Source organism: Equus quagga, chromosome 11 (assembly GCF_021613505.1).
Source record: "Equus quagga isolate Etosha38 chromosome 11, UCLA_HA_Equagga_1.0, whole genome shotgun sequence".
Lineage (NCBI taxonomy): Eukaryota > Metazoa > Chordata > Mammalia > Perissodactyla > Equidae > Equus > Equus quagga.
This window is the reverse complement of record NC_060277.1, coordinates 33,610,605-33,637,134: the sequence shown is the minus strand read 5'-3', so window position 1 is coordinate 33,637,134 and position 26,530 is coordinate 33,610,605. Positions and strand designations below refer to the sequence as shown.

Sequence of the window (26,530 nt, the reverse complement as noted above, 5' to 3'; positions counted from 1 at the left end):
CCCATGGTTTACTGACTGAATTACCTTGGATCCTTAAATTCAACTTCATGTGGCAACTTTCGCTACTGCACAGGATGCACCATAGCATTTTAACTGTAAGATGTTGCACAGGCATTACAGTTACCGTCACGCATTGAAGGGGCTACCGTATGGTTCCATGCAATTAAGCTACCTGTGTTATTACACTGAAACCTGAAATACTCACCAATTTGGAAGGGGAGATAGTCTGAATTGGTTAAAAGTTGACTTTATACATTTTTCTTTAAAAGATTTGATTATATTATTTTTAACCACACACAGCAGTTCTCAGCAGGACACAGAAATACCTGGCCCAGCCCTCCCTCGCCCCCCGCCCCAGGGGTGCGCTACTGGCATTTGATGCCTGGGAGCCAGGGAGGCTAAATTTGCTGCAGCAATGCCCCTGTAGGGACACACTGAAAAAAAGACTTTCGATAAAGGCACTCTGCACCTGTCTAGAACAAAAATTATAGCTAGTTAGAAGAATACAGAATAGAGTTAGTATAGAAGAATGAATGACACTTGGAGAAACTGTGGACTATTAAACAGAATAAACATTTCTCTCACAATCTTGTTAATGCTCTTATTTTTAATAGCAAATCATCTTTAACATAACTGGTATAAAGTTAAGCACACATTGCCCATATTTACATTGCATAATTATGAATTAAAGTGGAGTGTAATTTATAATTGGTTTATGTATTTTGGTTATTGTTAATCCGTGATATAGTAACATATATTTAATAGTTTATCCAGAATCACTAAAGTCAACCCAGAACAAAAGCGGTGAAATTACTCAACATCATTTTGCCTAGTTTTTCCAAAATCAAAATAGACAATACATCAGATTATGCACACCTTACCAATGCTTCTATTTCTCAGATGTCTAGCAAAAAAAAAAAAATCATGACCAAAAAATTTAAAAATTATAGTGCTATGTCCACTATTACTACTAAATATCTTTGGCTTACCTCATAAGGTAGTTTATCAAAATATCCATTATTTGGCCCTTCCCTGAGGGCAGTACTGCTGAACTTTTTGTTAAGATTGTCCATTCCACAACCATCCTTTTCTTCATAGTCGTCATCTTCTAGATCATTCATGTCAACGAGTGAAGTCTTGAGGGAAAGCACTGGCTTGTCCTTCATACCATGTAAGACAACTGCATCTAATTCAGTGTAATAATCCAGAAGAGAACTATTTACTTCCAGCCGTATAAGATTTGTGGGAAAGTTTATCTGCTTAATACAAGGTTTAAACTGGCGAGCCTGGGAAGCATTCACCTTCGTAGGTCTCTCTGACCAAAGAATCTCCCATCTGCCAAAGAAAGAGACTTCTCTATAATACCGTTGAGAATGAGATTTGCTGTTACCTTATGGTTATGGCCCCACGCCCAATACATGACAGTGTGAAGCAAAGGCATTAAATAAGGTGAATAGAACAAACACAAGTATTGCTTCCAGGACATGAAAAAAATTTAAAAACCAAATGCCATAGATCGTACTACTTAAAATATTTTTACTACTTAAATTATTTTCACCACTCCTAGAAAGTCCTTTTTGGCAGATTTCACACTGGTCAGTTAAAACTGGAATAGGCAGACAGGGACACATGAAGAGCGACATTCGGCTTTACTGGCATCATAAAAATGCAAAACTTTCATTATCTTTGATTTTCTTTTATCCAGTCGGTAGGTTTTGTCCAATTTGTCATGAAATTGTCTCATATATACCCTTATCCTAAATTTCCATTATTGTCATCTTTTAGTCATCTCGTACCTAGCAAGTATCTACCACATAACAGGTAAATAACATTTTCTCCTGTTCCTCCAAAATGAACTCCCACTTTCCAGCCAGATTAACCATTACTTTCCACATAATAAACTTATTTCCACCTTTGTGTCTTTTTTCATGTTGTCTTCCCCCAAGGAAATGAACAACCTACTATTATCTGCCCAACTGTTCTTTAAGGTCCAACTCATATTCCGTCTCTTCATATATACCTTCTTATAAAACTATTTCCCTAAGTTATTTAAAGATTCGTTATAGTATCATTAGATACATCATATTCTTACATATATGTCATAAGTAACCATTTCTAATATTGTTTCCTAATATATCAGAACAATTAGAAACACAGACAAAAAGTACTTTAATAAACATCTTTCTTCTATTTCTAATTATTTACCTTAGCAGAATATTTTAAATAAAGATTTCATCTCAAAGACTATTTTCAAGTCTCTCAATACACACTACAAACTGCTTTCAAAGAAGCTTATGCCAGTAGTATATAAGAATGACCACTGAAAGCATTATTCATTTTTAAAAATAACCTCTAATTTCATAGAGGCCATATCTCCATATGAGGTAATTTATAATTCACTGATTACTAATAACACTTAAAATGTTTTCACACATGTATTAATCACATGAGAGTTTTTTTCCCTCTAATATATTGTCAGTTCATTTCCTTGGCCCAATGACCTATTGAGATGTAGGTAAAATCTGATTACAACAAGGCATTTGGAAAACTGAACTAGACAAAACGATGTGAAACTCAGGGAAGAAATCTGAGCACGAACTATAGAAATCATCAACATACAGGTAACCTAAAGGTTTTTAGGCCAAGATGGGAGCACAAAGGGCAGAGAGCACCAATCTTGGGAGAATAGAGAAAGGAAGTATGGTAATTCCTACCTTTGGGAATAAAAGCAAAAATCAGAAGCTCAATGGGGATCCTAGTAAACACATCACTAAACATAACAGTGGGCACTTCTGCAGTTACCAGAACCTCTATAATCACCCCACATTTGCTAGTTTTGCTGATTCTCTCTTGAAAATTAGGACTAAAACCCATCAAACATAAATTTAAGCCTGTGAGTATTTTTATTTGGAGACGACACGAAAGTAGGAATGGAGAGATTGGTCCCACTCTATAACCAATCCTGGGAAGCTGGGGAAGAGCTCCAAGGGACAGAGCAGGCTGTGGCAGGTTCACAGAGGAAAGGAAAACAGGCTGGGCATCTTCTTCTTCCTGTGACAAGGCAGAAAAGCAAATACGGAATGCCAGCCTAGACCCAAGAGCCCCTAGAGCTGAAGGGCAACAATCTTGAGGGTTCCTAACCATGGAAGTGATCTGAAGGTTCCAATGTAAACCTATACAGCTAAGCGAGCCAGCCACCCAGGTACAGTGGAACCAAAGGACGAAACATTAGAACTTGTTGGTGGGAAGACACACTCCTAATTTTGGACAGGATACTTCCAAGAATCATGGCATAAATGGTGGAATGCATCAGAAAATTCAAACTTTGGTTTTACTCATCCTTTTGTTGCTCCTACAAAATGACATCAGATGATCTTGAAGGAACTTTTCATGTCTAAGAAACGGGACTGTTCAGGCCCCTGTGAAATAACTGCCAGTACTAGTTCACAACACATGTGGACTAAACCAGCCCAATTTACTGCTGAGCTTCAACGAGGGGTTTTTACAAGGCTTAACAGAAATACTAACAATGTAACAGAGAAATCACCTCTGACAGGTCCTTTGCAATAAATGAATACACAGAGAACATATGTTCTTCATGTATAGCTTGAATTTCATTATAATGTAAATTACATTATAAAATTACAAATATAAGCTTAAAGAAAAGCATTGATTAGAGTAGAAATATTTTATTTTAATAATGTGTTAATCTACTCAAGTCCTCTCTGTCCACCTTGCAGAACGGACAAGGTTAAGACGATGCTTTAAATTGACATCCTTAACACTTCTAGTGTGTTTAAACTTACCAAGTTTAATGCTATTTTAGCATCATTTTTGCTTCTGACTTCTATATAGCATGAACATTATATATTTAGTTATATACAAGTTGTAAATATGATAGCATACTTAAAGTAGAATAATATCAAAATATTTAAAAATATGTCTAAATTTTAAAAACTCTCAAGTATCAGTTTTATTTTGGTTTTTCTTGATAATCTAAAAAGTAACAAAGAAAAATGATAAAAAGACAGAAAAATTCTTTTACAGGTCTGTGGCCATTTGAATTAAGTTAACATTAACTATGAGACCAATACAAATTGACTTGGGGTGATCTACATTACGGTGACTTTTTGTTTAAAATTCCCTAATAGAAGTGGAACATATTATTTCAAAGTAGAAAGAGAAAGGTATCTATTTTACCCAACAAGAGAATATGCCAATATCTTTTTATTCTGGAAAACTAAAGCCTGAATCTTGAAAACTAGTCAGTGAAAACAAGGAAACAAATACAAACCAATGCACACATGTGCGTGTGTGTGTACACACACACACACACACACACACTCTCTGTGACACAGCCCCAACTCTTTTAATCCCCCAGACCCAGGGCAGTGTTGACGTGATTAAACTACTGTAAGCCATGGCCTTTGTAGTCTGTACTTTTACATGTTTACTGTATATGCTCACAATACTGTATTTATCTACTGGACAAATCGGACAAATCTGACGTCCTATGTAAGTATTTTAAATGTACGGTATCATATGTGCAAAATTCAGCTGGGAATGCTTTTCAGGCTGTGCTTCAGTCTGCTCTTGGAGCACTTAATTCTGGGATGGTAACCAATAGCATTCTCTTTACCGGCCCATTTATTTCTCTTTCTGTTGACTGTACTGAATAACGGAACCATGCATCCAGTGCCTAGAAACAAAGAAACAAACCACTCTGTCTTTGTGACTGTCGACCTGTTGTTACCTTACTAAGAAAGTCTGTCTAGGGCTCCCAGGAAGCAGCAGGTAGACAAGACAGAAAGAGATGTTCATCAAGGGAAACCAGAGAAAACATGTTTTCCTTCAGGTTGGAAGCCAGGCACATGAATGGCCAAACCTTCCTTATAACCAAAATTCTCCTGGTTAGTAAGCATGTCTAGCAGCCAGCGCAAAGAAAGTTCTCTTGCTAACACTGTTCCATTTCACCAGCTGCAAGTGAAAGGAAAGAACAGAAAAACAAACGAAAGAAAAATATTCTGATAGGTGTACCTACTCACTGCCTGCCTCCCAGCCCGTCTCTAACTGGAACTAACAAACTGGCATCTGCTTTAAAAAGAATCAACCAGTAAAGGGTCTGGTCAATTGTGATTTAAATGAGACAATCAAGTTTCTTGGCCCATAAAGTCAAGAGGACCAGAATATGACCAATTTGTGGAATCGTTGCTTAAGCAACTCCCTTTGGCAGCAAATTCTCTCTGTGACAGCCACTTTTTCTTTCCCTGCTTTCTTAACTTTAATATTATATAGTTATAATGCTTTTAACACTCAAAAAAACCAAGATCCATACCACTAAATTTTATCCCCAAATAAGTTTATTCCAATGACTTTCTTCAATCTGATCTGACTTTGTCATTTTCTTCTTCTCTTTTCACTGTCTCTCTCTTCTCACGTGGAACCCTGCACTAGGCGACTTTCTGACTCTTACACAAGCATCCGTTAAGATCTTATCCTCAGGACCAGTACACTCTATATTTCCTTTTTACTTTTCTCTTAATATGGCACTAGGCAAGGTGTCAGAAGACTTTGAGATCTTATAGAACTACCTATAACTTTCCTACTTCACTCACTGAACAAAGAAATGCAGCCAGACGAATGGGGGAAGGCTGCTTTTAAAATTTGAATGTTCTGGGACTTCAAGTCTATTTCCTGCAAAATACCCCTGAGCTACTCCAACACACTCTTGTTTGCCAACTCTGAAGGTGGGCATAAAACCATGTGCTCAATGACTTAATAGGCAGTATAGTCCAGTGGGTCCCAAACAATTGCGTGTGATGAAGCTTTCTATTACTAAATGTGAAAAATAAGGAACACATTGGTATATATCAAAATACGCACACATATACATGTACACGTATACATGTAAAATTGCCAGCCATTCTTTATTAGAGACTCTGATCTGCTAGTTTATCAGTAGAAATTGAGTTTTCTTTCATGAAATGATGGTGATGATAAATGATGTTGCTATCTCATTTGTTTGTCTTTTTAATGTGTGCTTACTTAGCAGAGTAAATAATCTGAGAACCCTGTATCAGTCCTCTAATTTTTATTATACTATTATTATGTTTTCTAGTTTATCTTAGCCAACGTTCCCTACCTGTGCTCCGCTCAGATCTTCTGGTGGGTTCTGTGTGCCCACCCTCCAGACCTGCTTGCTTTCTCCTAAGGGCTTCCAAATGCAGCCTTCTTCAGAGAACTGCCTGGGCTCCTGGAGCCTCTGCATCCAGAGGGGAATGTGCCTGGAAGATTTCCATTCCTTTTCCTACTCCCTCAGCCCATAGCTCAAGACACATGGGTGCAGGGGTGTAAGAGCCCAGCTCCCTAGCAAGTTTGCCTCCAGGCAGACGGGGACTTCAGGTGACATTGCATCCTGGCCTGACTTCTTCCCTTCCCTCCAGCACTTTCCCCACTCCCTGCCCAGTTTCTCCAGGAGCACTTCCATAACAAACCGTTTGCACAAGAATAGTCCTCTCCAGGTCTGCTTCTGGGAAACTGGACCCCAAAGCTCTGGGAAATCCCAAAGTCTGGAAACCACTAGTCTAGATCTTAAGAATGCCACTCCTGCGCTTGCAGCCCTTCAACAGCTGGTTCTTACACTCTTGGACTCTCCTCACTTCTTCAAACACCAAGCTCTCACCTCAGGATTTCACCTCTGCCTGTGCTTTCTCTCTCCACTTTTCCTATCCAAAATAATCCCTCAACCCTCTGGTCTCAGTTACGTCTCTTCCTCAGGGAAGGCCTCTCTGAGCCCCACAGATGAGGTGTTTCCCTCCACAACAGACGCTCTCTGCGATATCACAGTCTTCCAGGCTGGCCTGTGAACTCAAAGAATAGGAGCCAGGTCTGTCTGCCTCTCTGTTTTGTTCCCAGCAGTGAACTGGCAGAGAAGGTGTTAATCTTTCTGACTGTCTAAAGAAATTCACAAAATGTTAATAGTTACTGAATCTGGGCAGAAGAATTGCAGGGGTTTTTTTTCCTGTATATTTTCTTTTTTGGTATTTTCTAACAAGTTTTTCAAACAATGAAACATCTATTGATTTCATAATCAGTAAAATTTAAAAAGTTCTTTATTATTCTGCCAATAATATATACTGGTTAGATTCTTTTTCTCTTCAAATTTAATGGTATTTTCTGTGGAATAAAGCTAAAAATCAGTTATGCAAATTAGAGATACATCTGTAAATAAAGTTGTCACTTTAATCCCAATCACACACTACAAGTCTCAGCTAGGAACCCACGAGCATGATTTATATTCAAAATCAGTTAGGCAGACGTTACGTTTTCAATTAGCAGAAAGACATTACATGTTTCTTAGATCTCATCCCCAAATTTGTTCAGCTTTTTAGGAAAAAAGTAAGTAACTCTGTAAGAAAGAGGCAAAGAATGACAGAGTCCAATAAAAGAATTCTCACATAAGGAAGGATCCTATCTGAAGTACTTTTTTCCTCTCAGGAAAAAAAAAAGCTGTATATTAAAGGATGCTGGTTTTCTGTATTTTAAAAAAATTGATTCATTAATAATATTGTTCACAATGAATTATCAAAGTAGTTCTGAAAAGAACAGATAAAGATTATACCAGCAGTCTCCAGCTTGAGTTGAGCTGTACTCTGCATTGCTGTCCTGGTGGGCTGGAGAGGTGTCCCTTAGAGCCAAGGGGACAGGGACTTCAAGGAAGCAGTGTGTCAGGTGGCAGTTGATCCCTGCCCCCACTCCTCCTCCACTGGCAGCCGGGGTCCTACAGTTTAACGGGTGCCCACAAACTGCTCTGTCACTAGAATAAGCTCATAAAGGCAAGGATTTTGTCTATTTTTGTTAAGTGTTCACTGATGCATTTCCAATACCTAGAACAATGCTTAGCAATGGTAATACACAAATATGTAATGAATGAATTAACTCATAAAGTCATAGAAAGACCTAAAAACTGATAATATCAACAAGTAATAGTAAAATGGGCAGATACTATGATCAGATTTGTTTACAAATCAAATTTGTTGAAATTACTTCAGACAATGCTTCCAATAAAAAAAGACCTCCAATATTAAAACAACCAAAACCTTTCAGTCATGTAACTTGGTCATTAAAAAATGAGTCTTACCTTACTTCAGCTGGCGGGCTTGGGGAATAGGGATTTGCAGAACAAGCTAGAATTCTAATGACTGCTCCAGGATGATAGGTTTCTAGAACATGAACAGCTGTAGGATACACCTGATGTTCAAAAGTAAGTTCCACATAGTCTTGGCTCTGAAAATTAGGCGGTGTCCTCTTGAATGGCAAGGAAGCACTAGGACACTGATCCCACCATGTTCCATAAGTTCGAAACACAGCTGTCTGGGTGAAGTCACCGGAATTTGGGAATACATTTGGTACACCTGCCAAATTCCACATAGTATAGGACATACTATTCTCACTTCCATAATGGGAACTGAAATCCACTACTTCTTTGGCATACTGGACCACCTCTGCCTTGAGAGGGGAAGTCCGGCTGTTTGATTCTATGGGTCTATGGCTGTTCATCATTTCTCCTCTTGTAGCTGTCCTGGCTCGGCGCCAAAGGCATATATAATAAAACATAGTCAGAACTGTTAACATGGGGAAGACTGGTGACATCTAGATGTGAATTATGAAGCTTCAAAAGGTCAGGTGTCCTCAGTAAGACGCATGAACTCTTTGAAGGATGTTCTAAAAAAATGAATGGCTTGGTGAAGTAAAATAATTTAAATAAGCAGAAAAATGCATGAAGAAGCTAATAAACAGGATTTTTATTCAATGTAATCTCCCAGAATGAAACTAAGGAACAAAACTCACTGTAAATGTGAATCTCTGGTATAATTTATCTAATGTATTTTTAAGAAACCTAAATATTGAAAATGAATACAATTTTATGCTATACGGGAAGAAAAACTGATATTATAAGGCAATGGAAGATGTATGATCCAAAAAGTCCTATTTTATACAAAATTATAACTATCCTTCAAGAAAGTCCTTGAACTTTTAAAATTAAAATTATTTAAAATATATGGTGAACTGCTGAAATACTATAAATCCAAAAGAATCTTAGGCATTTTATAATTTCACATTTTAGTAAATAATTCCCTATTGTTAATTATTACTCACTTCTAAACACACTAAGTACATGTTTCACATTATGGGAATATAGTTTTCTGGAGCTGACGGTTAATCCAGACGAGCTAAATTAACTGCCTTACACATCACAGATCACCAGACAGTGTTTAATTTATAACCCTTAGCATTATTTGTTAGGGCAGTCCCTGGCTGGCTGGCATCTGGTTTGTTGCCAGCTACTCTTAGAAATCACTCACTCCAGATAGAATGGTCACAGGACACACACACGAAATGCAAAAGTTGGCATCCATCCATGCGGCTTGAAAATTGCATGCTCATTTCAGGTACAAAAGTTGAAATGTGACATTCTTTTACCTGTAAGACAAGAGTTTTAGAAAATAATTTATTTCCAACTTAGTAAGTCAAATCTCCCAAAAAGATTATCATCATAGATAAAAAGCTACTTCTTAGACACAGCACTTTCTAATTGAACGGGTCACATTTTTGTGGACAATTTTAAATAATATATTTTTTAAATTTTAGGATAGAATGTAATAAAAATATAATAATGAACCCTTTCTATATAGAGGTTGCAGACCCAGAGCTTATGGGTCATACTATGCTGGCAGATATTTTATGGAGGCCAAACAGTGTTTTTTTAAATTTGGACTAGTTTGCAACCTTTAACAACTGAGAGGACCCCTGTGAAAAGAGGCCTGAGCTCTTCCGGAGGCCACTATTGCTGTTCCCACCCAGCTCTACTAGTTTATAACACATGCCTGACCCCTGTCCGCATTGAGTGGGTAACCTCTTGTCTACACAAACAGGGAAATCAACATACTTATTTTTGTACCTGTAAAGTCTCGAGTTTAACTTCTAAGTAAAGAAGGAGAATGTACCAACTTTTCTTCAGAGAGAAACGTGCTAGGCTTTCAAAACTTTAGCATTAAGATTATAAAACATTAAATGTCCCTCACACTCAAAAATCTCCCATGGTTTTTTCTTACCACAAGATATAATCTAAATTCTTTGGTTTGACGCTTCAAGGCTATCCTCAAGCTAGCCCCATTTCTTCTTGTTTAACCCAATAAATTCAGCCAACTTCTAAACATTCTTCATGTTTTACCTCGAGTCTCACTACCTCATCATTTCTTTTCCGACCACTTTATTCCACATAAGCAGGCTATTCTCCGGCACCTACTGGCACCATCTTTGTATCAAATGTATACCCTAGCTCTACAAGGGCCTATATCAGGACCAAGTTTTTGAAGGAGAGAATCTAGCCAAATATCTTGATTTCTCAAAGTACTCAATACACAGTAGGCACCAAATATTTGACATGTTGACAGGTGATGAACAAACAAATTTATAAAGAGCTAAAATAATTTAAAATTACATAACAGCATCGTTCTGCCTCTCAATCTCAGCCACATCCACACACACTGAAATGAATGACAAAATACAACCAGTAAACCAGCAAATAAAGACCTGAGCTTGAAACAAATGAGGAAAATTCAAGGTGTGAGAAACAAAGAGGAAAAGTCAAAGAGCTGAGAGCAGGAGCTGAAGGTGATATGACTCATGCAACCAGTTATAGGCCATAATGGTTATCAGGGGACTTTCTAACACCTATGCAGAGAGGTTATTTCAAGCCACAGGGTACATTTGGAAGGACTTTTATAAAGCCAAAACTTAAGAAAGATCACCCTATCTTTGAAACCAGGAATGCGAAAGCTTAGCTCACTGGCCAGGAAGGCCAAGGAGACATGACATCAACTTAGGCAATGGGGGAAAGTCACCAGAGGAAATCAGAACCCTGCTAGGCAAGTACCGTGTATAGTGTGGGCCTAAATTCACACTACCCTATGCTTTATTATCCCCACCTCAAGCCAAAAAATGTAAAAAGAAAAAGTAGTCCTGAACTGGTAAACCTTTAGGACCTGGTAGGGGCAGATGAAGACCTCTTTGCAGGGATGCTTCCACAACACTGAACAGACGACACTGTTACGTCACAGTACAGTTACAGTAAAGATGCAGCACGGCGAAAACTTTCAGACCACGAGAGAACAGGAACCACGATGAGGCGGAGTCAGTAGGTAGACTGTGGAGGAACTCGCACCCCACGAATAAGAAATAACGGAACAATCTGAATAAGACTTTTGCTATAGAAGAGTAACAAAGCATGTACCAAAATAAACAAGGTGTTTCTGCAGCACACATTCCTAGTGCTGATGTTTCATGAATCAACGAGCAAGATTCACCTCAGGAAGTGTAACACCCAAGGGCTGAAGTATAGGTCATGTTATAAATATAGGAAAAAGTAATTATCTAGTATACCACTTCTTTACTCAAACATTTCACCCACCATAAATATAAATCTGTCAAATAAAAAAATATTTTACAGCTGCACAAATCTCAAATCCTTAACACCAAATTTTGAAATGATGCAGCTCTTTCTTTTACCATATATACTTTATTTCAAAATAGGCTCCTAGGCAAATTAAGAAGTGTTATGTTCCACAGAGGTTATTTGGTCCTTCTCTTTCTCAAAAGAATTAATGAAATACACTTAAATTGCAAAAATAAAATTCAGGAAATAACACTGTGCAAGTATCCAATTCAATGGAGAGATGAGCTGATCTGGAAGACTGTGGCTGCGCTATTGCTGGAAATCTTCGCGGGAAGGACAGAAAACTTTATCTCCCAAGGTGCATGGATGAGTTTGACAGTATAATTGTTGGACATCACTTCTCACTCCACGGTCTATAAACGGCTTCAGCAAAGCGTCTTTCAATTTCTTTATAAAACTGCACTTATCAGAAAGTAAAAGTTTTATAAAACCAAAGAAACATCCATAAAGTAAGATACCACCATTTAGTGAACTTTCATAATGATTCTTGGCAAAAAGATTGAGACAAATTGTGAAAGTCAAATTCTATTTGACACACCAAGCCACAAACTTTGTAACTGTTTCCCAGCTAGCTTTCACCATTGTAGGTTATGGGATATCAAAAGTAGCAAGATTGTCATATGGGCAATATCATTTTTAAGCTGTTTTAAAGTTAAGCAAAATTTTGCATTGAGGCAACATTTGTAAAAGTGAGTTATAAACGGTAGATACATGTATTACATGTTCAAATTTCTTCAGTGCAGAAATGTAAATAGATGCTTTATATCTTCCAACTATGGATAACAATAATCTTTAGAGTTCGTTTTTTGTGAGGTAAAGCTAAAAACGACAGAAGAAATTTTTGAAAGAAGGAAAAGCAGTGTATAGTAAACTGAAAAAGCAAATATATTTATTCTTTTCCCAGCGATACTATCTGAAAGAATGTAATGAAGTTAAAACCTGTTTTTGAAAATAAACAAGGCACAGAAATAAAAAAAGGAAATGTGCAAACCCACTGTTAACATCCTTCGCTGATTCTAAACTCCTTTCCAACCAAGATGACGCATAAAAGTGTTTTGGGGGTGGGGAAGAACATATGGAGAAGAAAGGATAGCTCACTCTTCTTTTCCCTGGGAAATGAAGCTGAAAAAGGGAATAGACCCATAGTCTCAGGACTCATGTGGGCAGCAACGACCAACGAGAAGTCCAAATTGTCCATGTACTGCCTGGACTTTTGCCAAGGCATGGAGGCAATCTGTGATAACCAATGAATACCCCAATGGGCAATGAACCAAATGCAAAAGACACAGTAACCATTTGATGAGGAGAACGGGACTCAAAGACAAAATGATTTTTCCCACCTGGTGCAGATAAATAAATATTAGTCTGCTACACTAAATTTACCCAGAAGGGTGATTATAAAAAAATACCTTTCGGGAGACATTTTCCTTTCCAGTTCACTCAAAAGACTAATTTTAAAGACTCAAAACATATAAAAAGATTACTTCCATTTAACAAAATTAGAAATAGGGTGATCTTTATTTCATTAGCTGTTTAATCCAATCACTTATCAACGATGGTTATGAGGTGAGAAATTCTCTGCAACACACTGAACTTTTATCCCAGCACAGTCAAGGAACACAAAACAACAGCCATTTTAACTTGTATCATGAGACTTTCAGACTCCTTGGGAAACAACTTGCTTTATACGACATGATTTTATCATAATACAACTTTACTTTCAACCACATCTTTCATATTATAAAGTGCTTAACAAAGTTAAATAATACAATTACAGAGAAAGCAATAACAGTGGAAAAGAGAAATTAAGAGGTACAGACAAGGGAGAACATATGTTTACTACTGAGATTTGAAGTGAGATGGGGAGTCGATGAGGCGGAGAGAAGCAGGATGGCAGGAACCGCAGAGAAGACGGCTTGTGCTTGGGCAGAGGAACAAGGAGGAAGGGAAAGGACTTTGCACAAACTAAACAAAAGGAGGCAATTGGAATGAACCCGAGCCAGGAAAACGCAAGGCTAGGTTCACAGTGTGATGATCTAACCAGGATCATTTAGACTTGTTTAGTCTAAAACTCAAAAGAGCACTCTCACTTTAAAGTCAAAAGATATACGGAAAGATAGAAAGGACAGGCAATAAGGCACAGCCACATATTGAAGGCAAGTCATAACACAATACTTACTTGCAAAATAGCCCACACAGACAAGACAAATGAAGTGATAGAAAAATCGAGGGCTTAGGCAGCTTGGCAGCATAGTACCAAAATATAACAGAGCGCATAACGTGGTAACCAATCAAAAGTAAAGACTGAACTTTAAATGTTACCATTTCTGAATCCTGTTGAAATTGATGGGGAGACACTATTTTGAGGAAGACTTTTCTGGTGGAGTTTAGAAATCAAGACATTGGGGAACGGAGGAAACTATCAATCGAGAAGAGTGGAATTATATTTGAATTTGGTGTAGCAGCTGACACTCATAACCAGTCCTCTTTCCTGGCCCGCCCCCTCTAGGCTTCTATGCCACCACATGCTCTTCTATCTCCTTCCGCCTCTCTGATAACCTCTGCTCAGTCTCCTCCCTGGGTCTTCTTCTTCCTCATTCTCAAATATATAGAGGTACCATTAAAGGATGGCTGTCTTTTTGCTAAAATGATACATAAGAACGTTCCATCTACCTTGGCACCAGCCTTCCCCACTCCCTTCCACTTCCGCGCACCCACCACCCTCGCTGTAGACCCACCAGAACATCTACCTCGCCCTCACTTGCACATTTGCTTTCACATCTCAGCATCTTCAAGTCTTCCTCCGAGGCTGGGCTGCTCTGGAACGCCCTTGCTCTTCCTCTGCTTCGCACCCTCTTATTCATCCTTTAAGCTCAGGTTCAGACCTTATCCATCACACACTTTTTCTTTGCTCTTACATTTTGTTCACTTTTTCTTACATGCTAAGATATTTTTCTACCCTAATAGACTATGAATTCCTCAAATTCAGAGGATGTGTCTTAATTATAACTATACCCTTAGGGCCTAGCACATGCTAATATATGCTCAATAAACATTTGTTCTGTTTTTTGAAAATTGGCAGAGTAGATGGTAGCAGAAAATTAAAATAAACACAGAAATGAAACCAGTGATTCTTCAAGATAAGGCATACGTGGACCAGAAAAATGAGGCAAAAACCTTCCATGTATTGATATACAGAAAAAGAGGGAAAAAATGTATAACAAAAACCAAAACACAGTAGGTAAGAATCAAATGTATGACTTTTGAAACCATCCAATAAGGAATAGCACACATATTGAAATTTTACTGTTCAAAGAGAACATAAAAAAGTTGTAACTTCTGTTAGTACAAAAGCAGCCCCTGAAGATATAAGACACTTGATCTTGGCCACAAAGAAACTCTGATTGAAATTAAAGAAAGATTCATGAAAGAGGTGACTGGAGAGGGAAAAGAAAGCTATTTTCTCACAAGGATTTTTTTGAACGTCCCAAATCTATATCAAGACCATAGGGTGATTATGGGAAACTGGAAAAACTATGAATGAAAAGAAGTTCTTTAAAAAAGGGATAACCTAAGAGCAAGAGGGAAGAGAGAGGCCAAGAGAGGCAATCACATAAGAGCAGGGGTAAAAAGACAGGTTGATACTTCTGGTATTAGACATGCTGGGGAGGAGCACAGGCCAAGTGTCAGCAAAAGCATCCCTTTTTCTTCATCATCATTATTTCATTCCAATGTGTGTACCAAAAACATGTATCAGGAAGAAGACTACTGGGGACGGAATATTACAACTTTATGTGCCTCTGTCTTCCTCTAAGTAAATTCTCCTCCAATCAAAATATTTCTATTATGATTATAGTTTTTAATCAACAAGGCCCCAATCTAGAATAAATAGGTAGAGTCCTTCACTGAACCAAGTCAATGAACAGAGACAACAGAGCCTCCTGACCAGCTTCAGAGATTCTCTTTTTGCTGTTTTTTTGGTTTGCTTTTCATCTCGAAGATTGACCCTGAGCTAACATCTATTGCCAATCTTCCTCTTTTTGCTCGAGGAAGATTGTCACTGAGCTAACTAACACCTGTGCCAATCTTCCCCTACTTTATATGGGATGCCACCACAGCATGGCTTGACCAGTGGTGCTAGGTCTGCGCCCAGGATCCAAACCTGCAAACCCCGGGCTGCCAAAGCAGAGCCTGCGAATTTAACCACTATGACACTGGGCCCACTCCCAGCTTCAGAGCTTCCTGAAAATCCAGGCAAATAAAGCTGAAGGAGAAGGCAGGGGAAACAAACAGGAAGCGATAGATAAATGGCAAGCAATAGGATATATTGGGGTATTTGGTGTCAAACTAATTCGGCCTGGCCTGACCTTGTTTTTCCAAAAGGGCCTGACATGGCCATCGAGCATGAATTGTATATCTGCCTTAAGTATTTATTATGTCCCAAAGATAAAAACAATGCCCTTTAAGATAAACAAAGATGTAACTACCCCCACATTGGCATTTCCTTAAGGATAAGCATCTCTCCCTAGGCTAGGAATTGATTGCTGACCTGCTGTGACCACCCAGCTGGAGACCACAGACCTGCTACCTGCTGTATTCATCAATTGCTATGTGAATCGCTGTACGGGCCAGGCAACCTCAAGTGAATGTTGTAAAAGGGACACTCCTATCATACGTAATACATGTTCTTTGACAGTATATAACCACTCTGCCCACCCCCACTTCTTCGGAGTGCTCCATTCCTTTGTGAAAAGACTCTCCCAGGCTATATGGTCCTCAGATCTGGCTCATAATAAACTCACCCCAATTGTGATTTATAGATTGGTTATCGATTATTTGCATCCACAAAAGAAAAACCTAAAGGCCAAGGAAAACTCTTGAAAACCAAAGAGATAAGCAGTACGTCTCTTTCTTCTACAAATCAAAATAGGTTTCAAAAATACAAAAAGGATGGAACCCAGTGGGCTCTTCAAAACTCTTGCTGAGTTAATGAAGAACTGGCAAGGACTAAGCAAGAAGCACCTAAGAAGTCGAGCTGGGAATGAACTCATCTGAAAACAAGGGATGAGACAGAGAACCAATTTAAACTAGGAATTGAGAACAGTTAATTCTGCAGGATGTTTCCTCTCTCCTCTTTCTTGCCTAGACTTTAACAAGCATATCTAAATTTATGAAATATTTCATAAGCAACCTTTAGCAGCAAGAAAAAGAAATTAAGGAATCAATTTTTTTTTTAAAAAAAGCAGAGTTGTAGAATAAGTGAATGGTGATTTTCTGATAAAATGGATCTAGAAATGCTCTTCCTGCCCAAGGTACAAAGTGACAAGGAAGGACATGTTTCTAATTAGACAGGTATGATAATATAAAGCACCTTAGATAAAATGCCACTATGCTAATATTATCTGTATTTTACCATGGGTAAGAACAGACCATCTGAATGGGAAGACTACAAATTTAGAATAACCCTAAGTCTTTAGGAGATATACAATGTACATTTAACTAAAACCTAGAATATTAAAAATTAGGAATACTTGACTGAGGATAATTTTTGTGTACATGTGAGGAAGATTGTCCCTGAGCTAACATCTGTTGCCAATCTTCCTCTTTTTGCTTGAGGAAGATAGGCCCTGAGCTAACATCTGTGCCAATCTTCCTCTGTTTTTTGTGGGATGCTGCCGCAGCATGGGTTGATAAGCAGTGCTGGGTCCATGCCCGGGACTGGAACCTGCAAACCTGGTCTACCAATGCAGAGCACGAAAACTTCACCATCACACCACTGGGCTGGCCTCTGACTGAGGATAATTTTAATGGATGTACTAAAGAGAAAAAATAATGTCTCTCTCCAGCTATTAAAAACCATAAAGTAAATGTGAATTTACTTTAGCCGAATTCTAGCTATACAGTTTTGTATGTTAAAACAAAGAGCACTTTACGTAATAAAAATATACTGAATTTAGTTAGCCTTTGTAACAAAAATCCTAGTGCAAGATCATAGGTATGCCACTGTCAGCCATTCAAGCTAAAAGAACAACTAACTAAAATGGTGTATTACTATTAAATTAACTTTGGGATATAATTTACATTCCAAAACATGTACTCCATTTTAAGTGCACAGTTGAATGAGTTTTGACAAAGACATATACCAGTGTACACCACAACCAAGATATGGACATAGACTATGTCCATCCTCCCAATCATCCATGCCCTCCCTGGGCCAGGAATAAACTGATCTGCTTGCTGTCACTATAAATCAGATTGTCCTTTATTCGAGAGTCACATGTAAGTGAAATATGCATGTACTTTGTGTCCAGGTTATTCTGCTCAGCATTATCTTTAAGATTTATCCCTGTTATTACGTGTCAGTGGTTTGTTCCATTTTCTTGCTGAATCATATCCATTGTATGGACATATCCATTCCCCTGTTGATAGACACCTGGATTGTTTCTAGTGCCAAAATGTTTTCAAAATGGCTCTAGCATTTTGCGTTTCCAGCAGCAATATACGAGAGTTCCAGCTGCTCCACATCCTCACCAACAGTTAATATTTTCAGTCTTTAGCCATTCCAGTGGGTGAGTGGTAGTATCTTGTGGTATTAATTTGCATTTCTCAATTGACTAATAATGATGTGGAGAATCTTTTCATGTCCTTACTTGCCATTTGTATCTTCTTTAGTGAAATGTCTAGTTTGACCATTTTTTAAATAGGTGTTTTTTTTTTGTTGAGTTGTAAGAGTTCTTTATATATTCTAAATACAAGCTCTTTATCAAATATATGTTCTGCAAATATTTCCTCCCACTCTGTGCTTGCCTTTTCATTTACTTGATAATGTCTTTTAAACAGAAAAGTTTTCCATTTTTATTAAGTCTAATCATCATTTTTTATGCCACATTTTTGTGGGTCCTCGCAAACATTTTACTTAAGAGCAGTAGCAGGCATAGTGTCCAAAAGGTAAACCCTGGGATGGACAGTATTTAATATTTTAAATCTAGGAACCATTAATTACAGATTAATCAAATTTTAAGATGTTACCAAACTGCATACTGCAAACACTTCCAGTGGGAATGCAAAGTGGTACAGCCACTTTGGAAAAGTTTGGCAGATAATTATAAAGTTCAACATACCCTTACCAACCACCCAGCAATCCCACTCTTGGATATTTACCCAAGTGTACTGAAAACCTATATTCAAACACAGGTGTATAGCAGATTTATTCATAATCACGCCAACCTGGAAACATCTAACATGTTCTTCAACAGGTGAATGGATAAACAGTGGTCCCTCCATACAACGAAATACTACTCAGTAACAAAAAAAGAATGAATCACTGATTCATGCAATAGCACAGATGAATCTTACAATGCATTTTAGAAGTGAAAGAAGCCACGCCCTAACGCTACAGATTAAACAATTTCATTTACACGATACTCTGGAAAAGACAAAACTACAGGGAAGGCAAAAACATCAGTGGTTGCCAGGGAGGTAGGGGAGAAGACAGGGTTGATTCCAATGACTAGAAAGGGGTAGCAATTCTACAAAGGAATTCTTAGGGTGACGGAACTGTTCTATGTGCTTTTGTCTTCAGTCTTTGTTTTGGAACAAAATAAGTCAAGTAGAAGATCTGAAACTCCAGCATCGGCTTGTTTATGGGCCTCCTAGCTTATCAATCTGTTCTTCACCAGCACACCCTGAGAGACAGCTACGAGTCGGCATGTCCTACCCATTCATTACACGCAGAGCAAAGCCTGATCACAGAGCCCCAACCACTCAGCTGGCCTGAGGGAACTACTTGGCCAGAAAAGAGCAAAGTGACCTTCATGACTTCACAAAGACTCCTGACCAGGAACAATATCAATATAGTGAATATAGCTCCGCGTTTATATATACGAGTAGAATTAGTCATCTTAAAGATGGGGGAAAAGTTGGGCGATTAGAGCAAAGGGTTTCCAATAACGGTTAATGCAAAAATATAGAAGGATCATTTTAAAGTAATTACTGTTATTGTTAGTGTGAATTAATCAGGAATTGGATCCATAAAACAAGTACAAGCTAATTTTTTTAAATTTTTAAGTTCCCAGAAATTAAAAAGATGGTGGTTAAAATAAATTAAAAATGAAAATAATGATAGGTGACCCAGAACACAGTTTCAAGAAGAGACTGAAGCTGATGAAAATTCAAGCAAATGTTAGAAGATATGTAATATTCTGGAAATTCTAAAGGAAAAGAACTGACTCAAACTCTTATTCACATAGAAAAACAACAAAACGAAAGATATTTCTAGACACGCAAGTGTACTTCCCATAACTCTTTTTGAAAACATTACTCAAGAAAGCATTTTAGTCAAAGAACAAATGAATTAAAATAAATAATTTTAAAGAGGAAGATACAATGTTCCAGTAATCAGTGACCTTATAGTTAAATTCAAATCATTATAGATACAGTACTGGTAAAGTTGAAAAGGATGGTTAGAGAAAAAAACAGAAGATAAGTAATAAAAAAAAGAAATCAAATCAATAAAACCAAGAATGTGAGGAAAGCAAGGAGTCAAGGTCCCACCTTATTAAATGGAATCGTGAGAGCAACAGAAAGTCAGTTATAGATGGTTTTAAAATTTCCAAACTTGCAAAGGGGAGAAAAAAAGGAAATATGAATAGGTTAAATTTTCCTATTAAAAGATAAACTCTTTTGTGGGCCAGCCTAGTAGCATAGTGATTAAGTTTATGCACTCTGCTTCAGTAGCCCAGGGTTTATAGGTTCATACCCCAGGCGTGGACCTAGCACCACTCATCAAGCCATGCTGTGGCGGCATCCCACATAAAATAGAGGAAGATTGGCACAGATGTTAGCTCAGGGCCAATCTTCCTCACCAAAAAAAAGGAAAAAGATAAACCCCTTTGCACAAGAGATCCTTATAGTGGAACTGTTCTGTATTTAGACTATGGTGGTAGTCACAAGATCTACATAAAATTGCAGAGAACTAAACACGCACACACACGTCTGTAAAACAGATGAAATCTGGATAAGACCTGTGGGTTGTAACAATGTCAATTTCCTGGTTGTAATATTGTACTACAGTTAGGCAACATGTTACCATAAGGGGAAACTGGGTGAAGTAAACACAGGATCTCTCTGCATTATTTCTTATAATTGCATGTGAATCTATAATTATCTTTAAAATAAAGTTTTTTAAAAATGCAAATAAATAAATAAAGGCAAACTTTCAAATTGGGAGGGGAAAACTGGAAGGAAAAGTAAGTCCAGCTATAAGATGTTGATGTTTATAGGAGAGGAAAGTAAAGCAAAATGATGAAGAATAGCTGAAAATAAACACATGGGCAACAATGAGATCTATCCAGTACACAAAAAACTGACAGAGATAGCAACAGTAATGTCAGACAATGTAGAGTCCAAGGCAAAAATCATTAAACAAGGCAGAAAAAGATATTTTATATTTTGTAAGATTAAAATCCACTAAGAACAATCTCTGTAATCTATAAGGATGAAATCAACCAAATTCCCGGTCACAGGAGACTAATATATTTTGCTTACTGATTTTCCAGTTTTGAGAAAACAATAAATAAAGATACAGCATGTTATGAAAATGTGTTAAGTCAAAACAACAGGGAAAGGACAGCTTATTAAAATAAATGTTTTGAGAAAATGACCAGACATTTTTAAAAGTAAGTTTAGAATATTATAGCATTTTTAAAAAATCTAAATATATGATACAAAATATCCAATTAGAGAATATGTACAAAGAGTATTTTAATAATCTTCAGGTATAAACTCAGACCATAAAGGAAGAGAATAACAGAAATGATATCACATACAAGATTTCTATATATCAAAAGCTCCCAGAAATAGCATTAAATAAAGAGATTATGAAAAAGTTCTAGCAAATGGCACACCAAGTCATTAATAGCTACCATATGTAAAGAGTTATCACAAATTAATAAGAAAAAGAGGAACACTTAAACAGAAAACTAAGCAAACAATATGAATGAGTAACAAAAGATTACAAATGGCCAACAAACATTTACAGATATTCAACTCCATCAATAAGCAAAGAAATACCAAATTACAACAATAATAAAAGTTTCCATCCATAAAATTACTAAAATGTACAAAATGACTGTATCATCTTAGCAGTGATTGTTTTGAGACAATTCTTCACAAGTCTCTCACACGTTTGCATGTCTTATAAGCAGGAGTACTGATGGCCTTTGTTCCAGACTATCTTTTCAAGGGTGTTTATATAGCAAACATCCTTCACAGATAAAGAGAGCTTTCCTTCTGGAGTAGAGGGCAGGTTTGTTTACTACCCAGCATAATAAAGATAATCTCTCTCTCTCTAGTGCAGAGTTTAAGCAGGTTTACTTGCAGCCCATTATGAAAGAGTCAGGTTCCCTAAGCTCGGGGTTCCTCTCCTGTAATGCAATCTACTACATGTGCTAGAGTCATCTGGCCATTGTCACATCACCCTGCAGAAACTGGGGCTCAAGGAAGCACCACAAGAAATGTGATACTCTGGCTACTGTTGTTGCTCTGCTTTGTCTCTGACCCAGGAGTCTCATGTCTTCTGCCAGTATCCATGAAACTGCTAGCTTGCAAGTAGGGTAAAATCTCAGATCCTTGACAATTCTCAGCAATGACGTGGCAGCAGCAGCATTCTTATAAACTGTATAAATTTACTCTTACAACAACCTTTTGAAGAGCAATATTCCATAATCCATCATATTTTAAAATGTATGTAGCCTTTGACCCAGGAATTGCACATCTAAGCACTTACACTAAGGAAATTAACAAACGTGCAAATACATACATACAAAAAGGATCTCTGTAGTATTGTTTGTAATGGAAATAAATTTGGAATAGTGTAAATATGAACAAGGGATTGGTTAAATAAATTTTGGTTATTCCTACAATGAAATACCAAAAAGACTTTAAAAAGATAATGTTATATGCACTGACATAGAAATATGCTCATCAATTATTACTGACTGGAAGTTATAGAAAATTATAGACAATACACTGCAACTTATGAAACAAATGTAGACTTATTCACATGTATTTTTAATGTCTGGAAGGAGAAAGAACAAATGATTAAATAGTGATGATCTCTGGGAAATGGGGTCATAAGGTAGGTGGGCACACGACATTTTCATTTTCTCCTTTGGCTATATCTGTATTACTTGACTTTTTTTTTCTAAGATATACATTTACTTTATAATCAAACAGAGTTTCAAAGCATCTACTATAGCAACACCTGAAAATTCATTATATTTAAGATGTCCAGTTGGGATGGTAAAATACAAATGGATGTGAAGCTGTCTCAGGGATCACTCCTACAGGCGTTTATCCCGTAGAGCTGCTAGAACGAGGTACGGAATGTCCCAAGTCACAGCTGATGCGGAGAGACACACTACACTTGCTAATACACAATGCAAAGTCAGGAAATGCAAATCAAAACTACCATGAGATACCATCTCACACCCATCAGAATGGCTATCATTAAAAAGACAAGAAATAATGAGTATTGGAGAGGATGTGGAGAAAAGGGAACCCTCGTACACTGCTGGTGGGAATGCAAACTGATGCATCCACTATGGAAAACAGTACAGAGATTTCTCAAAAAGTTGAAAATAGAAACACCATATGATCCAACTATTCTACTTTTGGGTATTTAACCAAAGAACGTGAAAACACTAATTTGAAAAGATCTATGTATCCCTATGTTCATTGCAGCAGTATTCACAATAGCCAAGACTTGCAAGCAACCCAAGTGCCCATCAATGGATGAATGGATAAAGAAAATGTGGTATATATATATACAATGGAATACTACTCAGCCATAAAAAAGAGGAAATTGTGTGATTTTTGACAACATGGATGCACCTTGAGAGTTTTTTGCTAAGCAAAGCAAGTATGACAGAGAAAGACAATTACTGTATGGGGCCAGCCTAGTGGTGCAGTGGTTAAGTTAGTGCATTTCACTTTGACAGCCTGGGGTTTGCAGGTTCTGATCCCAGGAAACGCACCTACACACCACTCATCAAGACACATTGTGGAGGAATCCCACATACAAAATAGAGGAAGACTGACACAGGTGTTAGCTTACTGACAATGTTCCTCAAGCAAAAAGAAGAAGATTGGCAACAGATGTTAGTTCAGGGCCAATCTTCCTCACCAAAAAAAAAAAAAAAAGAGGAGAGAGAGAGAGAGAAACGATTACTGTATGACTTCACTCACATGTCGAAGATAAACAAACAAATACATGGATAGGGAGAACAGATTGGTGGTTACCAGAGGGGAAGGGGGTACAAAAGGGGTAAAGGGGCACATACATATGGTGACAGACGGAAACTAGACTTTTGGTGGTGAACACAATGCAGTCTATACATAAGCCAAAATATGATGTACATCTGAAATTTACATGATGTTATAAACCAATGTGACCTCAATAAAATAAAGAGAGATGCAGATTTTTAATTGAGCTGCTTCTCTATGTACAACTCTTGAGGAGCAACTCTACGTGGGGAGTTCTGAGTTAACAGGAGAGAGAATTTATTTAACAATGGTTAATTATTGACTGACCATGGCAAAGGCAAGCTGAAAAATAGAACTTTGACAATAGGCAAGAAACTTTAAGGGAAGGGAAGAAAGGAGAAAAACAAGGAAATCAACTTACCCCCACTAAATTTATTCATCCCCAAAATATTTAGTGATATCTACAATATGCCAGGCAGTATTTAAATCACTAGATATTAAAACACATTCTAAAGCTAGAGTAATAAGAACAGCATGGCATTAGCACCAGAAGCCAGAGGTCACTGAATAACAGTTCAGAAAAAGTCCCAAGGATATACAAGAATTAGAGCCTAGAATAAATACAGTATTTGTTATCAGTAGGAAAAAACATAACTCAACAAATGATGATCCCAGTCACTGGCTAACAATTTTGGAAAAAAAAGTTAGAGCCTTCTTTCCTTTTTCACACTAAAATATGGTTGAGGTAGGTTAAAGATTTAAATACGAAAAACAGGAGCATTAAAAGTGCTAGAAGAAAACAAAGGTGGATATTTATATACAATTCATGTGTCCAATAGTCTTTTTAAGAGGACACGACAATTAGCTCCATGAAGTTAAGACAGAGAAATGCTGATCACGGGAAAATTAAGAGGATGAGGCACTGAAACCAAAACAGTCAAGGAAGAAGGAGCAGTTTTTGTTAACTGACCACATGGAAAGCAAAAGATAGGCAGTTAGCAATATTTTAAGATGCCACTGCACAGACGACTACAATTGCATTACTGGATCATAGCATGAGTAAAAAGGAATTAACCATCTTACACTGACCTGACCTCTCCGATTTTCAGGTCCATAACAGAAAGGACGACCATGAAAATGCAGGGTTCAGAAAAGCCAAAATTTGGGACAGTAGTCACAAAAAAAGAGTTGATACTCGGAAAGGAAAAATGGAAAGAAGGATCCAATTCAACGAACAATTACACAGTCATTACAATTACTATGGGGTAATGCACACTGCCACTAGAAAGAAAAGTAGCTGTGCCTTTCCCCCAAGAACTTAATATCTAATAAAGGACTATAGGTGTATGGATGTATCAGAAGAATCTCCCTCTAGTCAACCAACAGGTACAATATGTAATAGAGGAGAACAGAAGCATGAAGGGAATTTTAAGGGAAAAATGTGCCTATATTCTGAACTTAAGAAACCGCGGAGGCCAGGCCGGGAAGCAGTAAAGGCAGCTTGTGTGCTCAAACAGGCCAGAACAAGCAAGATCGCCGCACCTGGTGTCAGCGAGCATTCCAGGGCATAAAACCAGACATGGTGTCCTGCCAGCAAAACTACCTGACCACTCAGGTTTCTATCAGTTTGACTTTCTTTCTAATCATTTGTATATTTCAATTAGTGAATGCATCCCGGGCCTTTGTGGCAATGAGCATTTGGGAAACCATCAAGGAAATCCAAAACCACTCTCACTGCAAACATGTTGACAAGGAGGCCAAGTGGATGTTCATCATCACACTACACTCTAAGGACATCCCTAAACATAGAAACAAGGTTGCAGTCGGGTAGCTTGTGGCCGTTCGGAAGAAAGACATGGGCCTGGTTAGGCAAAACCCATCAGATGCCAGAGGGCAATCAAGGAAGTACGCACAGCAGCAATAACTACCCAGGCAGCCGGTGGCCAACCCAGGACTGCAGTCAGCCAGCCCCGCAGACCCCGCGGGGTAAACCATCACGCGCCGCGCGCACGTAGGGGCAACGCCCCACGCCCTGCGGACACGCTGGTGCAGAGAAGCGGCGCCCAAGTCACGTCAGCGGATTTTAGGGTCCCCAGCAAGCTCCGCCAGAGCAGCGCAGACTTTGGGGGAGGGACGACCGGCGGGGACCTCACCCGGGCGCCCAGGCTCCCCAAAGCGCGGCGCTCCGCCACGGCCTGGCCCCGCCCCAACGCCGAAGGAGCAAGACAGAGACCCTCGGGAGGAAGAAGTAAAGGGCCGTACCCTGCAGCGTCCGGGACAGGCGCGCGCCGCGGGCTTCACCAGCGACCGGCCAGCGCGGGAGCCCCGCCCAGAGCGACCCGGAAGGAAGACGCGAGGAGGGGCGGGGCCTGGGAGGTGGGGCGGGGCCTGGGGCGGGGCGGGGCCTGGGGCGGGGCGGGGCCTGGGGGCGGGGCGAGGGGAGGCGGGGCGCTGCGCCAGCTGGAGGCCCCCCGCAGCGTCTGGACCGCCTTCTCCCAGGCCGAGGGGAGGAGCTTCCAGCTGGTTTCCCAGCCCCGGTGGTGCCCTATAAATTGCCAGTTGCGCTCCAGTGGGCAGTGGTTGCAAATCCATTGCAGGAGTATTTCCTTTCTCCCACCGGCCTGCCACCTGTAGGGTAGTCCTGCTAGGGCTTCTTCAGTCCCAAGTTGGTGGGTGAGGTGAAACATAGGGATTACAAGTAAAGCCCTTAGAGGAAAAGTGGAACATAAATTATAGGCACTCTAAAGG

General features: G+C 38.6%; 1 protein-coding gene across 2 annotated transcripts in view; it reads right to left on the bottom strand.

The window, feature by feature from the left end:
- The window catches only part of FBXL4 (F-box and leucine rich repeat protein 4), a 66,915-nt gene extending 40,798 nt beyond the window's left edge, over positions 1-26,117 (bottom strand). The window contains exons 1-4 of one of the 2 annotated variants that reach the window (XM_046677321.1): positions 26,045-26,117; positions 9,366-9,483; positions 8,141-8,724; positions 990-1,335 (exon numbers count right to left, since the gene is read on the bottom strand). In XM_046677321.1, coding sequence (XP_046533277.1) covers positions 990-1,335; positions 8,141-8,652 — 858 coding nt within the window. In that variant the 5' untranslated portion in view covers positions 8,653-8,724; positions 9,366-9,483; positions 26,045-26,117. The remainder of the gene's footprint in view (positions 1-989; positions 1,336-8,140; positions 8,725-9,365; positions 9,484-26,044) is intronic. The other variant, XM_046677323.1, reaches the window with a different exon arrangement.
- Positions 26,118-26,530: the final 413 nt, after the last annotated feature.